The following is a 16,252-nucleotide window of genomic DNA, read 5'->3' as shown; positions in this document are numbered from 1 at the left end:
GGTGAAAGAATTAAGAATGTAATGATGATGTGACAGGAAAAAGTGTAGGTGAAAGAGTGAATGGTTACGAATGGTCTTATAAGCATGTAGAGGGAATGAAGCGTCCATATTTCAATCAATTTTATAACTTTTATTTAATACATATTGAGTACCTTTAATGTTGACATATTGTAAAATTTATATGAACATGTTTTATTAGAAATAAATAACTATTTGCTTGGAGTTATAAAAATTTTTTTATTGCATGTCATTTACGTTAAATTATGTTAGAAAATAAAAAAGACCGGTACAACGCATGAGTTTCACCTAGTTAAATAAACAAATATACCTTCAAATCATTTAATAAAAGTAAAAAAAGATTATTTTTTTTTCCCTTTCTTCTCCTTCTTGTCCACCCTCCAACACCATATCAAACTCCATATTTTGGTAAAGAAATCCATCAATAATAATAAAGATGAGTAATTATCGAACTCCAAAGTCAGCTTAACCCGACCCGATATTTATTCAATATTTGTATAAGTTTCTTTTTTTTTTTTTTTCCTTTTTCAGTTTAGGAGTCCATATCTTGCAAACAAGATTCCATAGCAAAAATATAAAAAATGTATGGCTACCAAAAAATATATTAAAATATCACAAATATCTAATACATATATATTTATTTTCCAGAGTGTCTAACAATATCATCTTATAACCTGTTGAATCCCAAATAAAAAGAACAAAAGAATAACACACTTTTGATTCTAACAATCACAACCCATTTCCAATTTTCATGTTTTTCATCTTTCCCTTTCCCAAAAATTCAAACTTTACAAAAAGTCAATTCATATTTTCAAGATTTATATAAAGAGCTCATTTTTGTTCATAATTATTCAGGGTTTTTTTCCCTAATTATTTTTATAGAAAATTAAATAGAACCCATTTCAATATATGTTCAAATATATACATATAATGAATCCAATTAGGATTTCAAGATTTGGGTTCTTGTTTTTGGTGATTTTTATTGGTTTGACATATGCATATGAAAGCCCTAGGGTTTCTAATTCAATTTGTGCACCTAAATCTATTAAAGATTCAATCTTTAGCTTTCAATCTCATTATTGTCCCTTGAATTTGATTGATAATCATATTGGTGTTATTGAGGTATGTATATATAGCTTCTTTCTCATGTTGTATTATTAAATTTTGGGGCTTTGTATGTTGTTTTCCTTAATTTAGTTGATTAATTTAATGTTTATGGTTCAGTTGATATTATTTGATTCTTTTAGTAGTTGGGATAGATGACAGTTTTTAGATTTTGCTACCTGGCTAGTAAAATGTTGTACTTTAAAATTTAGGATTTTTTTTCCTGTGTGTGCATATTTTGAGCTAAGAATACTTCATTTTGGCCCAAAGTTTTCAAACTTGTGTTATCATGTTGATGTAGCAACTTTTTTGGGATTGTAGGAACAGCGTTTTAGCATGAAAGAGTGAAGAGTATTCTATAGTCAAAAATTTTATTTGTTTTTAAGTTGAATATTTCAGTTACTTGGCGGTTTAGGGGGTAAACTTTGAGCTTGAAGGTGTTGCGGACATTTAGCTACAGAGATATACTGTTATCATGTTGAAAATTTGTAATTAGTCCAGGGTTGAGGGTGGTAGGACATTTTTCAACAACATAATGTTGTACCTATTTTAAGCTGGAGGGATAAAAAGTTTCTTGAACGGTGTTTAATACATCTGATTACGGTCAAACTTTTTTTTTATAAAGTTGAATACTTGCATTATTTTGGGTTGGAGGGAGTAATTGTTTAACTTGAAGGGGTGTCTCATGATATTACTAAACCCTTTGGTTATCTTGGAGTGTAGGGGGGAACACATTAGCTCCTGACTGAGTAAGCTTTTTAGACCATAGCTATTGAATTTTCGTTGCTAACAGAATCTGTTCTTATGAAATATTGTACGAAAAATAACCTACCCTTTATAAGGATGTTCGACTTTGGACTATAATATCAAGAACGGCGGGTCTTTTTTCATCATAATGACATTACCACATTCTGTTTAAACTGGTCTTTTCTTGGAAACGTGATGATCTTTTGGTATTGGTTTAAGAACAATGTCTCTTTGCAATGAATATAAAAGTACAATAGTTTGAAGGATGATTACTAATTCCAACTGTGGCTATTATTTGAGATTTCTAGATTTTCATCCTTGATGATATGCTGATTCCAGTTTGCTAATTTTTATTTGAAGGGAGATGAGACTTCATTGCAAAAGGCATTGGGTATGGTTCATAAGAATCCTCAAGATTATGTTGTTGTTCTCTTCTATGCATCATGGTGCCCCTTCTCCATAACATTTAGGCCAACTTTATCAGTCATGTCTTCTTTGTATCCTTCAGTCGCTCATTTTGCTATCGAAGAATCTGTTATAAAGCCAAGGTTCAAATTTTTTTTATCTACTATAACTAAGTTTAGTTTTCTACTTATTTTTATATAAGATTCAGTTTTCTTGTTAGCTAAAATTTCCAATACAAGTTAATTAATTTTTACTCGGGTTTGATAAATATATGGTATGAATAACTTGAGAAATTTGTTTTGCAGTATACTTTCGAAATATGGAGTTCATGGGTTTCCTACCCTTTTTGTCTTGAACTCAACTATGCGAGCACGTTATCATGGCACACGAACACTTGGTTCACTTATGTCTTTTTACACTAACGTTACAGGTAAAATTTCTTTCTGTTAGTTCAACTATTTTCTTGTGGGGGTACAAGGGCTTGGTCCGGTAAGTTTCAGGGCAAAACGGGTCTGGCCATATGATATGTTTCCTTTTAAACGGATTTTTATTTACCGGTTTACGGATGAAGACATGACCCAAGTCAACAAAAGTTTGGTAAACTGCTTGCAATATCCGACTACGGTTTGTTTCCTTTATACATTAATCATCTATAAGCAGAAAGAATGGACAAAAAGGTGTTGGTGGGTCAACCCGCCTATATTGGAACACTACTCATTTTGATCTGTTACCCAACTCACTAGTTATGCAACCTCTACTTTGTATCAACCAAATAGTGTGTAGAATCATGTTGAGACCTGTATAATATGAATGATAAATGACCAGATAGTAATTATTGGACAGGTATTAGAGGTGAATCTGTCAATGAAACATCCCTGGGTGAAACAATACACGAGCACGAGAAGAGAAATGTCACTGAGCCAGAAAGCTGCCCATTTTCATGGGCACAGTCGCCTGAAAACATGCTTAGACACGAAACTTACTTGGCATTGGCTACCATATTTGTAGTTTTAAGGTTAATTTACCTGAGTTACCCATATATCATGACATGTGCTAGAGTTTCTTGGAGAAGAAGGATCCAAAACATTCGTTTTAGGAGCTTATGGGAGCATCCTTTGGCTTACATGAACCGTGCAATACAATTGTTCAGTTCACTCACTGAACCTTGCAAGAGAAGCAATCTTCATGGAGCCATGAATGCAAAGGCTAAGGCTGCATGGGCATCAAAATCCTTGGCTTCAGTCTCTTTTGGCGAGGCAAGCACGAGCCGTGACCGTGATGGGTCGTAAAGTTGAGTTTGACTTGTTGACCTCAGTAATTGTCATTTAGGTATTTACTTTCCTTGTGGATTTAATGTGATTTCTTGATGGGGAAGTATTTGTCTAATTGGCTTTGTGTGAAATGTAGATTACCATTTATTTGATAGTAAAAGAGTTGTAACAAAGCTTTTATGTGTCATTTTCTTTTGTTGCCCTTTCTGTTTGTTGGTTGTAAATGTAATAGAGCGTAAACTATCGCCAAGAACCACCATGAATCACTACCGTTGGAACCAAATAAACTGTAGGAAACCATTACAGATGATCTTAGTTATTTACGTATGTGGTAATATTTTCCCTTATAACAATTAGGATAAGTGGATAACCACTGGCTGTTTCGAACACAAACAACGCTTGTTGTTTGTATCGATTCATTGAAGTGAGAAATGCAAACAAATGCATACACGTGAACAAGAATTTTGTGTTCTTAATGTTTGTTCATTTAGGTTATAGAAACGAAAATGTACACTTTTTTTTTTTTTTTGTCAAATGTACGTCTTAATGTTACAGTTTTCATATCACATGATTCTTATCATTCGGGCTACCATATGTATTCATACATTTTATGGTTATTTTCACTCCTAACAAGAGGAATGAGGTGAAGGCGATACATACGTCTTGTTTACGCATGCAATATCCATGGCATATACCAAAGTACTATTGGCCACTCCAAAAGAAATACCCACTTCAATTATTCAACTTGAATTGCACCTATCGTTTTCTTGTTACACAATGTAACAAAGTTATTTGATATAGCGAATTTAACATCATTTTCGACATAAACAGTTAAAGATTCTCCTTAGCCGCTATTGACAATGACAATGAAAATCAATGAATAAAAGTTCAAGTAAATTGATCTTTACATATTTTATACCCTTTGATATCGTTGTAGTAAGATGTACTTGTACTCCTTCCGTTATAAATTACTGTATATGATTTAAACTGTTGCTTACGACAGTACAGGTTCGTAGGAACGAAGAACGATCAGTTAAATCGACATCTAAAACCACCAACAAAGTTGTCAGTGTCTTGCAAAAATTGTTGATGGTAAAAAGTAATGGTTTAAATCTGAGTTAACTTATTACCTGAGGAGATGTTCATTTTTCTTATAACGATTGATGCATCACTGAAGTACCAAACGGAAATATTGGTATAGCAAGGGTTTAAGTGTTTTAGAATGCATCTGATAATAGTCTAAACTCAATTATGTATTTATTTATACTCCTAAACAAATATATAGAATTGAAGTCAAGACTTGTAAAAATACCCAAATACGCTCAACCTCACATATGTGAGGAGTGAGTTTCGTGCCCGGATGGATCATGCCAAAATAATAAGACTTTATCAATGAGTCATGCATCCATTAATAGTAACTTATACTAATGTAATATACATGCTACTAGTGCAATAGGGGCTTTCACATATAGCTTTAGTTTATGACTTTTTGTGGTAACATCACTGTTTTTTGTCATGTATTGTTTATCCTAATTTTAGTAGATTAAAATCGAGTCATATGATACATACAGAAGATAACAATATTTAAAAACAGATGAACTTTTCAAACATATTAATAACTATACAAAAAGTATTAACTATTGTATCAGAAGTAACAAAAAATTCACTTAAAAAAATGACAAATATCCAACAATAAAAAGACGTTAAAATTATTGATCCTTTCATGAGAAAGAAAATCTCTTGACTGAATACAAACAAATAACAAATTATATTCGGCATTGTCTATACATACATACACATTTACTTACATACACTCAGTCAAGTTCACTTGCTGCTTACAACCTTCAAAGTCATTAGCCGGCTTTATTTGTATCAATCATTTGGAAGGAAATCACTGTTTTTCCTTGCATCAATATACATATATTCCGCGATATTCGGACTTCATTCTAGTATATAAATACCACATTAGATTAGACCATTATGCATAGATACTTATCTAGCAAACTAAGCAGTATTCTTAACTGACCTCATCCAATGACTGACTCAACTTCAACACATTATACATTTTCACCAAAACACGCTCCACGCGAGACCACTTTGCCAGTTAGTCAAGAAAAACTGGAGACAGAACAAACCCAGAAAAGATTTTTCTGTAAGGATGCTGTTCTTCCATCTTACTGTCAAAAGGTAGTGGCTTTTTTCAAAAGAAGTTCTTGGTTTTTTGCCAACTTTTCCAAAACCTTGAATACTGTTATAATTTATTGTTTTTGTTACCAAAACCAGATTATCGCAGAGCTTCTAGGGACGTATATCTTGATTTTCACAGGGTGTGGGGCAGCGCTTGTTGATAGAGATCGGTCTTTAACAATCTTGGGGATTGCAATGGTGTGGGGTTTATGTCTAATGGCTCTGATATATACACTTGGACATATTTCTGGTGCCCATTTCAACCCTGCAGTTTCTATTGCTTTTGCTGTTACCAAGAGATTGCCTCTGATACATGTAAGAACCATATATGTTGCTTCTCTAGAAATCAGTTTTCGTGTGTGCTTTTCTGATATCGGTTTTGTTCATGTAGGTGCCAATGTATGTGGTTTCTCAAATTTTAGGTTCTACACTAGCGTGTCTCACTTTGAAAGTTCTGTTCAATCACCAAAACGACATTCTGCCAACTCTAACAGGTTATTCAAATCCGACAACTGATCTAGAAGCTTTCTTGTGGGAATTCATTATCACTTTCATCTTGATGTTCACCATTAGTGGTGCTGCAACCGATGATAGATCAGTACGTTCTATCTTTTTTGTCAAGCTAACCATCGAGTCTTTTTTCTTTTGGATTGTTAAGTTGTTAATTCTGATCTTGAATCAATAAATGCAGAGCAAGGAGCTTGCAGGGGTGGCAATTGGAGTGACATTGATGTTCAATGTTATTATTGCAGGGTAAACCACCATAACATCATTATACTCTAGTAGACATTCTTGAAACTTTTGCATGAGTGAGATTGCTTATGGAAACACTTTTGTAAAGATGAACCGATGTAGCAGTACAATCCTGATACAAAGTTTTGATTGCAGGCCAATTACTGGAGCTTCCATGAACCCTGCAAGAAGTATAGGCCCTGCGGTTGTGGCTAACGAATACAAAGACATATGGATTTTTTTAGTGGCCCCCGTTATTGGAGCTGCAACTGCAACCATCGTATACAGTCTTCTCAGACGACAAAAGCAAGAGCTACAAGATATTGAGATCGATGGAACCAAAAGCATAATTTATAACAGCATGTACTCACACTCAATGGCATGAAATCCACACCTTTATCACTTCATGGCACTAATAAGTAGTTAGAACAAGTTTGTTATGTGATGATCAATCACTGCACACAATGCATTGATAGATTGTACACTATAGTACAACAATGACATGAATAGTAAAAGTCGAAAAAATCTGGGGCTTTTAGTAGTCTCCAGAATTCTTATGTCTAAACACTGTTTCTTTACTATACAGCATAGGAATAATATGAACAGCATAGGGACTAATATTGGATTGTAGGAAAATTTATCTCCCAAGTTCCAAATCTGTGACCTTAGATTGCCCATGGATCGAGTCTCGGGAAATGAGAACCGTTGATGAAAATTTGGACGCCTGATATCTGTTATCCCTGCAGATTACCTGTTTCAAGAACCTTGACATCAGATCTTGTGCCACTTTGATCTAAAGAAAAATCAGTAATTAATAAGAGTAACAAGTTGAAGATAATACCTTGTGAAAATGCTATACAATAAAATTAAAATTGATGGCATAAAATAGGAACAATTTTGTCTGAAATCTCTCATTTAACAAACAGAATTTTCTTTTTGGCAAAGATTCCGTTGATGAGAACAGATTACGGGAAAACTAAGTAGATGTATAGAAATTCAACCCATTGTCAAAGATTTAAACTTCATTTTGTAAATTTGGCAAGAAAGAAACTGGCACGACCTAGATCATTTGTGGGTCAAAAAACCCCAAATTCAGATATATTTCAGATATGGTGGTGTAAAACTATTAATGTTGTAACTCCGTTTATGAAATTCTACACCTCAAGACCAGGAAAAGTTGCAAGAGTTCAAATTGAATGAATAAAAAAAATAGTTTTTAAGAGTGGCCAAATTATGGTTTCTTATTCTATACCTTACTGCCACTTCTTAATATCTAACTATGAAAACTTTAACATTCCATGAGGTCTAAGTTGAGTACAGTTTGAGGAAAACTATCGAATCCCGGAATCTACAAAAGGGTAGTTATGATAAGTGATATTAAGTAACTATGCATATTAAATAAGAAGAATCAGTCTTTCCGAATCAAATAATAAGAATCCGATTGTCAGTTTTAATAGTTTTGTGGATGTGCTTTTGCTGTGATTATCACTTTTGTGCCACTAGTAGTAAATCCGTTTCTGATTATTTAACCGCAATCATTTAGCAAATCAGTCCCTTCAGTTAATTTCATCCCTGATGGGCAAATGGGTAACTTTAAAACTTAGCTAAAAAGGAGACGAGTCAGGATACTCTTTACTATTGTTGAGGGCCGGTGTCTTAGTTCAGGTTTCCATTTCCAATAACTAGAATCGAAGAATTAGATTTGTTAGTTGTTACGCAAAAGTGGGAAATATAAAATTTGATTATTATTTAAACGATATGACTTTTGCACTCATATTTGAAACACAGAATGTTTATTAAAATGTTTCAAACAAGACCCAATTTGAACGCTCACCAAACCCACCCATTTAGTCGTTCTACCAAAATCAAAATCTCTTCAAACACTAGAAAATCAATTATGCAGCTTTTAGTAGCAATCATCCGATAAACAGATTCAAGACAGAAGTTTACCCGGTTTGAGAAAGTTGTCTCCAGTTGATCTGCGGATGCCTTTGCAAATACGAACTATCTTCACCTACAAATGTCTCTGAATAACTAGATGTTGAAGGTGACCACACCGGCACCACACCACCATCTCGTTCCCTCCTAGAAGTTGCACCGCTAGAAGATTCTGCTGGAGAATCTGCAGTGTTCCTCAGTGCTATCTGAATATTAAACTGTGGCAAGACCGACTGAGCATCAAAACCTTGACCTAAATCTCGCTGATGTGGTTCCCTTGTTGGTTCCTGATTCATAACGTCATTAGGAACTTCTGCTCTGCTATCAACTGCGAGATTTCTATGATCAGAGGACGATTCTTCTTCTTCTTCAACTCCCCGTAACAACGACGTGGTCATGCTAGGGACCATTTGATCTTCATAATGGCGGATCGTGGTGGTGGTACGATTTCTAACAGGATCATGATCCATCTCCATTTGCATATCTTGGGGAAAAGCAATGAGTGTATCTTCAGATGAGTCGCCGAGACCTTCTTCCATCCCGTTTTCAAGAACTGCTCGAGAAGTGGCTTCATGTTGCCACATTTGTGTCAGGGCTTCTAATAACCGAGCTCTTGCTGCATCGATTGTTACAATTGGGAGAGGGTAATTAGAACCGAGCTCTATCCCAGCAGCTTGAAGCACATATTCTGGTGCATCCCATGGGTGGTGTATCCATTCAGTTGGTAGTCTAGCAAGTTCAGGAAGCCATCTTCTTACGTACTCTCCATTCGGGTCAAAACTATAGCCCTCAGTCTGTTGAAAAAGATTTTGGAGGGACAAAAAAGTTACTTTCTATCCATAAGATACATCAGTTTTTAGCCAAAAAATCTAAAAACTTGGTTAAAATAACAAGCACGGTCCCCTATCCGGTCAGGGGCTGGGTATACAGGGCAGTTATACCTCTACCCGAGGGTAGAGAGACCAGAGACGGCTTCCAAAATAACCCTCTGTCAAGAGTTTGTTGAAGTAACTAAAAGTTTTTTTGAAAGGAAACGAGTAGAAAGTTGCCCAAAGAATATTAAGTTGTTCAGAGCTTCCTAAATAACTTGTAAACCTTTGGTTACAACTAAATTTAGATTAAATGAGCTAGTTATTTATTAATTTGATAAAAATGAACCAGAAATGTTGATGGGTCACAGATTAGAACCATTTTGACCAGTTACCAAACCTGTCCGACCTCCCACCTTTTATTCCCAGGTCAACAGCTAAAGTTGCTGGAAATTTCCATTATTTCAGAAAGAGATGAGGGTTATTTGAAGATACCGTAGATAGATCTAAGTAAAATTTGTGAGACCAAATTTATCACTTCTAAATTATGACTCCAAATTTTCCATGTTTATCACAAGTTAAATTATAAGGTAATCATCAGAAAACTTCCAGCAAAAAGTTTAGGATTCAATTTAGTTATGAAGTCAAATAATGATGATTATATCCAAAATGTCAAAGCAAAGTCATACCTGAGGATTATCAATGCGATCAAACTCACGGCTATCAGGCAAAGTACCTGATATATACTGCCAACCAAGAGCATCGCTCTCGAGATCTGCATCCAGCAATGTATCCCAAAAATACTTCATACCCCATCTCCACGGTAACTGTAAAACCTTCACGAAAAAACTTGATACCACAACTCGGATTCGATCATGGAGCCAACCAGTGGCCCACAACTCTCTCATACCCGCATCAACCAGTGGGTAACCAGTTCTACCTTGTCTCCATGCCTTAAAATAGTTTTCATCGATTACCCATGGGAAAAACTTCAAGTGTCCCAATAGGGGCCTTTCGTGACTATATGGATGGTTAAAACTCATGTATCTGGAGTATTCACGAAGCCCTATTGATTTAAGAAATAGGTTAACACTTTCTTCACCTGCTTTGTTCCCTTCGTTGGCCCATAACATTTGTTTGCTTCGGGCTTGGTGAAAGACTTTTCTGACACTAACCTCACCGAAATGTAGGTGTGGAGAAAGAAAAGATGTAGTAGCACTATCCGCTTTTCTACGGTTCATAGAGTAGTCTAGTAATGGCCCGTTGATAAAAGTGGCTAGTGCCTTGTTAGCATTGCTCCAGCCCGGTGACCATGCTCGAGCTAGAAGTGCATTGCTTCCTCTTTCTAAATCATTTTCGAAAACCAATGTGTCCGAAGGGCATTTAGATAAGTCACCTGAAAAAAAGGAAAACTATGTAAGTACCCTGCACAAAAAAAGACCAGCATCTTAAGTGGTTCAAAAATTTGTCTAGATGCAATGCTGTTGCCTGAATTTTATGACATATGGTACATCATGTAGAAGTACATACATTAACAAAAGTTTCTTTCTTATGATGAAAATTAAGTGATAGTGAATAGAGAAGATATTGAAATTGTCTTATAACAACATGAAGGGGTGGTTTGGATTTTGGAATTGAGTTAAAATCAGATCAGGTAGTAAGTAAGACATTTCAGTGCTTAAAATATACTGTTAGTTAGGATACTTAACATATATTTCATCAATCGATTTTCCTATCTACTACATTTGATTTACAGATGTCAAGATGAGCGGTCAGGTATGGGTTAAAACATGTCATTTTCAGTAATGGGCAGTACTGACCTGCGTATACTTTATTCATTTAAAATATATTTGCAAAACTGATAATAAGAAGATCATAATCAAATTAAACACGATTCCAATTTCTAAACACCGAGCGGGGAAACTATACCCATTACCCAATAAAAGAAACTATACAAATATATGTCTAATATCATGATGAACCACTACCTGAGATTATTCTTTTTGGTGGAAGTTGTGGAGGCTCAGGGTCATATGGCATGCTAAGACACCTATCCCAAAACGATGTAAATGTAATGAATGGTCGGCCTTCATCATTAAGCACTTCCCATGGTTCATATAACAAGTCTGCATTAAACGAACGTACTGCTATCCCATTTTCAGTTAGAATTTCCTTAGCTCGGTGATCCCTGACGAGAGATAAAGGATCTGCCACATACACAAAAAACATCACTAATTAGAACATAAGCTATATAGTAAAATAAGATTATCAAAGTAGAAAAAAGGGGACATTCTTCAAGCTCCTAAAACCTGCATCTATAGTTACAAAAGATATAGTGATCTACAAACTCTGCATATGAACAACTATAGCGCATTTGTGTAGACCAATAAACTGCTATATTATCACAAAACAGGATGTTTAGATGTACATCAATCACATTGCCTATTGCGACTCTACTAATAATAAATAATCAAATAGTCATAACTAGTCGGAAAACTAAATGTAACTTCTTACTTGATTATCCGGATATGATTATTTCACCTAAAATAGTCTGAAAACCCTATAACCCTAAACATTTAACCCAGGTTTCAAACACTAAGAATCACAATTAATAACTTATAAGCACATCCAAACACCCACAAAAGGTCAAAATAACATACTAACAAATAACCAAAATAGGAAAGATGACTTGAAAAAACTAGAGACAACAACAATACCCAATCCACAGTCCAACCAAGGACGGCGTATGAGAGCATGCGATTTAAACAGTCATACACCTACTTTTTGTTCCAGATTAAAAAATAACTAAAGACAATAATAATATTCTCAAACGAAAACACACAACAATAAACAAATCAATAAAGTTATTAAAGGACTAAAAAACTGACCATATAAATGATTAAAAAATAGCTGAGTAGCACCAGTAGATTTGATGACATCAAGTAGAGATAAAACACTATCAGATGATCTTTTTGTGATTAAACTAGTTCCAAGATTCTTCAATGATGAATCAAGCAAAGATAAACTTTGTTTAAGCCACCATCTTGATACTCTTCCTGGATAATAATGACCTTCTTCTTCTGGTGCCCATATAAAAAGTGCTATCACTTTGCCTGATCTTACACCTGCTGCTAAAGCTGGATTATCTTCTATCCTTAGATCTCTCCTAAACCATACTATACTACATCCACCTCCTGTCATCTTTCCAAAAATAGAAAGAAACCCAAAACCTAAATCACTTAGTTATTGACTTATATTAATTCCTCCAAAGTTAGAATCTCAAAACTTACGGGATTTTGATGGTTTTTATTTCAAGATTCATGAAACCCATTTCAAATTAACAACTTTTTCAATAAACCCAAATCCCAAAATGCTTTTTTTTCAAGAAAACTTCAACACCCACTTCAAATTAACTAACTTTCTTAAGGACAGAGAAAGAAAAAACCATATATGTTATATTGAAAAGTATGATTTTTTTCTAAAAATAGAAAGAAACCCACACAACTTATTTCACTTAATTATGGTCTTTTAATGATATCTTTTCAAGATTCATGAACACCAAATTCCAAGATGCTTTTTAATATATAAAAAAGAAAATAACACCCACTTCAAATGAACAATCTTTTTCAAGTAAAAAGATTCCAATTGCCTTTAGCTAAATGTAAAGTTTGATGCTTTTTCTATCAAGAAACCTAAATCTGATAACTTTATTCAAGAAAACCAAATTCCACTTAAAAAAAATTCTTTAAATGAGCCAAAAATCTGTTATCTATGGCTATCTTTCAAGTAGAAAACCAGTACAAAATAGGACAGGTGGTTTTATTTGTTTGGAGAATAAAAGTGTTACTCTTATCCTTTTAAAATCTTTTTTCATCAAGAATCATTTATGGGGTAGTAAAAAGGTTGGAAATTTATTATTTATTACTTATAAAAATTGATGGCTGTTTCCATTCAAGAATCTTGGTAATTAATCACTAATGAATGAAAGGAAAGAATATTTTTTTGGGGTTTCCTAATTATTGGGATTCAATGAGATAAAAGAAAACACTCAAAGATGGGTAAAGAAAAGGAAAGGAAGGAGATTGGTTTCATCAAATGGGGTCATGTGAGAAGCAATTTGCAGCCACAAATTTAGTGTTGTCATTTTTTCTTTCTTTTCTTTTCTGTGTGTATGTATTTTTCTTCATGGTTCTTCTTATCTTTTGAGTAAGAAAACAAAACCTCCTTTTCTTTGCCAGGGTGGATCATTTTTAACATGATTTGGTGTATTTTCAACAAGTTGGTTTTTGTTTTAATCATTTTGTGCCAAAAAAATAAAGAAATACTTACAAGGGATATAATATTTGACTATTTGACTTAATAAATAATGTGTAAAAAGTAATTTTTTATAATCGAGTGTAAAAAATATTTGAGTGAGAGTGTAAGACTTTCACTAGCCAACACTAATCTTGTTAAACGTAATTTTGTAGATATATAAATAGATATTGGGTGAAAATTAATGCTAAAAGTTTGATTGTTTATCGATGATGATGATGTGCCATCAAGAATTTGGGCCCGAATTTGAAGACCACAAGTGGGATCATATGCTCACGGTTGACATTGAGGAGCATGCCAGGCATCAATCACGACTCAATAGATTTGAACTAATATAGGCTTCCCGATTACCCGACTCGGACGTGAATTTACATGGCTAGACAAGCGAGAGGAAGTAGGCAACTTTTTGACACAACTTAGGATTAGGTGGGAATTGACATTTTGAGTCATAATCATTTGTGTTATTATAAGTATTCGTTGAAATGTACATGTTTTTTTTTTTTTTACAAAATGCTTGAAAAGTTTTAAATTTTCATTTACATTTTAAACAACTATATATGTCAAATTTTTAGATTTGTAATTATGAAAATAAATGAATAAATAAAATACACATGTATGCATTGTTATATTTTGTATCTTTTTAGATTTTATTTAAATTTTGATAGCTAATGGTACATATAGATATTTGTGTATTTGTTTTATTTGATATCTTAAAACATGTTGTATGCTAAAATACTTAGTAACTACACTATGTTATGAACGTTACTTTTTATAAAACTCGCTTTTAATTTTTTTATAAAACTCAAAAAGCTAATAAGTCAACTCAATAAGCTACCCCAGACAACCCCTTAAAAGCGATGAATACTCAAATTTGTTTGAAAATCAGGTTTTAAGATATAAGGAACAAATAACTAACCATTCTAATGAAGTCGATGAAACATTTTAACAACCCACATGTCATGATTTTGATATGAACCATGATATGATGATTTATAAGTTCTCAAAAAAAAATAAAAAATAAAAAAATGATATTTCCACTTGTTGTTGGTAGATAATTAAACATATATGCTATAGGAGTGGTTATTGAGGTGGTGTCTAAGGTCATCCTCGTTGGTGTTAAATTACTTTGGTAGGTCGGTTAAAGTGTCACTAAGATTCTTCCCAAAACTCAAAACGGGAGGGGATTCTTTAAAATTATCTCAACTTGACTAGTCAAGTTGAGATGATCTTGACCCTTTAATGAAAATCAAGGGTCAAGATTTAAGTTTTAAATCTTGACCTTTAATTTTCATCCAATGCTCAAAACCTTCCCAACTTAACTATCAAGTTGAGATACTTTAGGGAATCTTTTCCCCCTCAAGACTTAGTTTGATACTTTGATTAATCCACATATAGTCGGTTCTTTTATTTAATATTTTAATTGTGTTGAGTGGGCTTAATTAGTTTTGTTATACTGGATTTGTCGAATTGAGTTTATCAAATATGAAATAGATTTTAGTTGGTTATTTATGGGATTGTAAAACCAATCGATCATAAATTAACTATTACAGTTATCATGTGACTATATAGCTCACAGATAAAAACTACAAGTCCCAGGTTTAAATCTTTTCAAAAACAAATGGGGAAAATATATCTTGTGATCCATGTGTAATAATGATTAGCCAATAGGCATGATATCTATGCAATGTACACTCTACGTACTAAGATGTTATAAGGGACCCCACCAAATTACACTTTTTTGATGAAAGTATAAAAATTGGTTTTAGTTGGGTTGTATGAATAGTTTTTAATTAATAATATTTTTAGGTTCGGTTGTGAATAAAAAAAGGTTTGAGATTCTATATAGTTTGGTTCATTTCATTTCATGCGTTTGAGTATTGTTCTGGCTTTTTTAAAAAGATAGGTTCAAAACGTCAAAGGAGGATTTTTAGAAACTAATAAATATTTCAAAAGTACAGTACAATCACACTTTCGACATCGTAGATTGTATTCACATTCGATTTTAATATGCTTTTATGTGTTAGTGTAGCAAAATGTGTTTACTTTATACAAATTGTAGACACCCTACCGGAGTACCGGTAGCAAAAGTCCAAAGGCCCAAATTTAAAAGCACGTAAATGACCAAATGAAGGACCATTCATGCCAAAACTATATTATGTTTATTTGGGCCTAAGGGTATCCATAAGAGCCCAATATTCATAATCTGGTGGTCCGCGGTTCGACTTTTTGACATAAGTCATAACTCACAAGGTACTTATTATTTTCTTTTTTTTCTTCTCAACGGATATGTATTGCTAACCTTGTATCCGCGCGATGCAGCGGGCCATAGGAAAAAAACGCTGGTTAAGTAGCTGTACCGTGTTATTACATGAATGTATGATTTAACTCAAATATTTCTTACCACCGTTATTATTTTAGAGTGAGCGTTTTTTATGTTGATTGATTATTAAATTCGGTAACGCATGTGTGTTTTTTGGTATATTATGTGAGCAACTTAAGGAAAGGGAAGGGACGCGCGTAAGGTTTTTTTAAGGGTATTTTTGGAATTCCAGGAATAAAGTGTTTTATGGTAATATAGATTAAAAGGGTAAATTGGAGATTTTAAAGGTAGAGCGTTAAATTTTAGGGAGGGTAGTTTGTTTATATAGATAGTATAGATAGATTTAGATATAGATATAGATATAGATACATCTTTTGTTTTCATGATATCATATTTACATAAAGAGT

The 16,252-nt window shown here is 33.6% G+C and overlaps 3 protein-coding genes across 5 annotated transcripts; 2 read left to right on the top strand and 1 right to left on the bottom strand.

Moving 5' to 3' along the window:
• The first annotated feature begins 890 nt into the window (after positions 1-890).
• LOC122589789 (5'-adenylylsulfate reductase-like 4) lies at positions 891-3,732 on the top strand. Its single transcript, XM_043762113.1, has 4 exons — positions 891-1,140; positions 2,230-2,417; positions 2,580-2,704; positions 3,118-3,732. The coding sequence occupies exons 1-4, from the start codon at positions 928-930 to the stop codon at positions 3,561-3,563; spliced, it is 972 nt and encodes a 323-aa protein (XP_043618048.1). The 5' UTR covers positions 891-927; the 3' UTR covers positions 3,564-3,732.
• Positions 3,733-5,579: 1,847 nt separating this feature from the next.
• Positions 5,580-6,849, top strand: LOC122586755 (nodulin-26-like). The gene is made up of 5 exons (XM_043758743.1): positions 5,580-5,732; positions 5,829-6,047; positions 6,124-6,330; positions 6,424-6,485; positions 6,621-6,849. Exons 1-5 carry the CDS (start codon positions 5,580-5,582, stop codon positions 6,847-6,849), a joined length of 870 nt encoding a protein of 289 aa, XP_043614678.1.
• Positions 6,850-6,906: 57 nt separating this feature from the next.
• On the bottom strand, positions 6,907-12,759 carry LOC122589772 (cryptochrome-1). 3 transcript variants are annotated; one of them, XM_043762094.1, is made up of 5 exons: positions 12,100-12,759; positions 11,200-11,418; positions 9,901-10,607; positions 8,415-9,196; positions 6,907-7,257 (listed from the first exon to the last, which is right to left on the bottom strand). In XM_043762094.1, the coding sequence occupies exons 1-5, from the start codon at positions 12,410-12,412 to the stop codon at positions 7,236-7,238; spliced, it is 2,043 nt and encodes a 680-aa protein (XP_043618029.1). In that variant the 5' UTR covers positions 12,413-12,759; the 3' UTR covers positions 6,907-7,235. The 3 variants fall into 3 exon arrangements, with proteins under 3 accessions (XP_043618029.1, XP_043618030.1, XP_043618031.1); XM_043762095.1 differs by having other exon boundaries at positions 6,907-7,215; positions 12,100-12,746; XM_043762096.1 differs by lacking the exon at positions 6,907-7,257 and having other exon boundaries at positions 8,411-9,196; positions 12,100-12,758.
• Positions 12,760-16,252: the final 3,493 nt, after the last annotated feature.

The sequence above is a fragment of the Erigeron canadensis genome, chromosome 2, assembly GCF_010389155.1.
Source record: "Erigeron canadensis isolate Cc75 chromosome 2, C_canadensis_v1, whole genome shotgun sequence".
In the NCBI taxonomy this organism is placed as follows: Eukaryota; Viridiplantae; Streptophyta; class Magnoliopsida; order Asterales; family Asteraceae; genus Erigeron; species Erigeron canadensis.
Note: the sequence above shows the minus strand (reverse complement) of the source record. Positions and strands in the feature narration are given on the sequence as shown.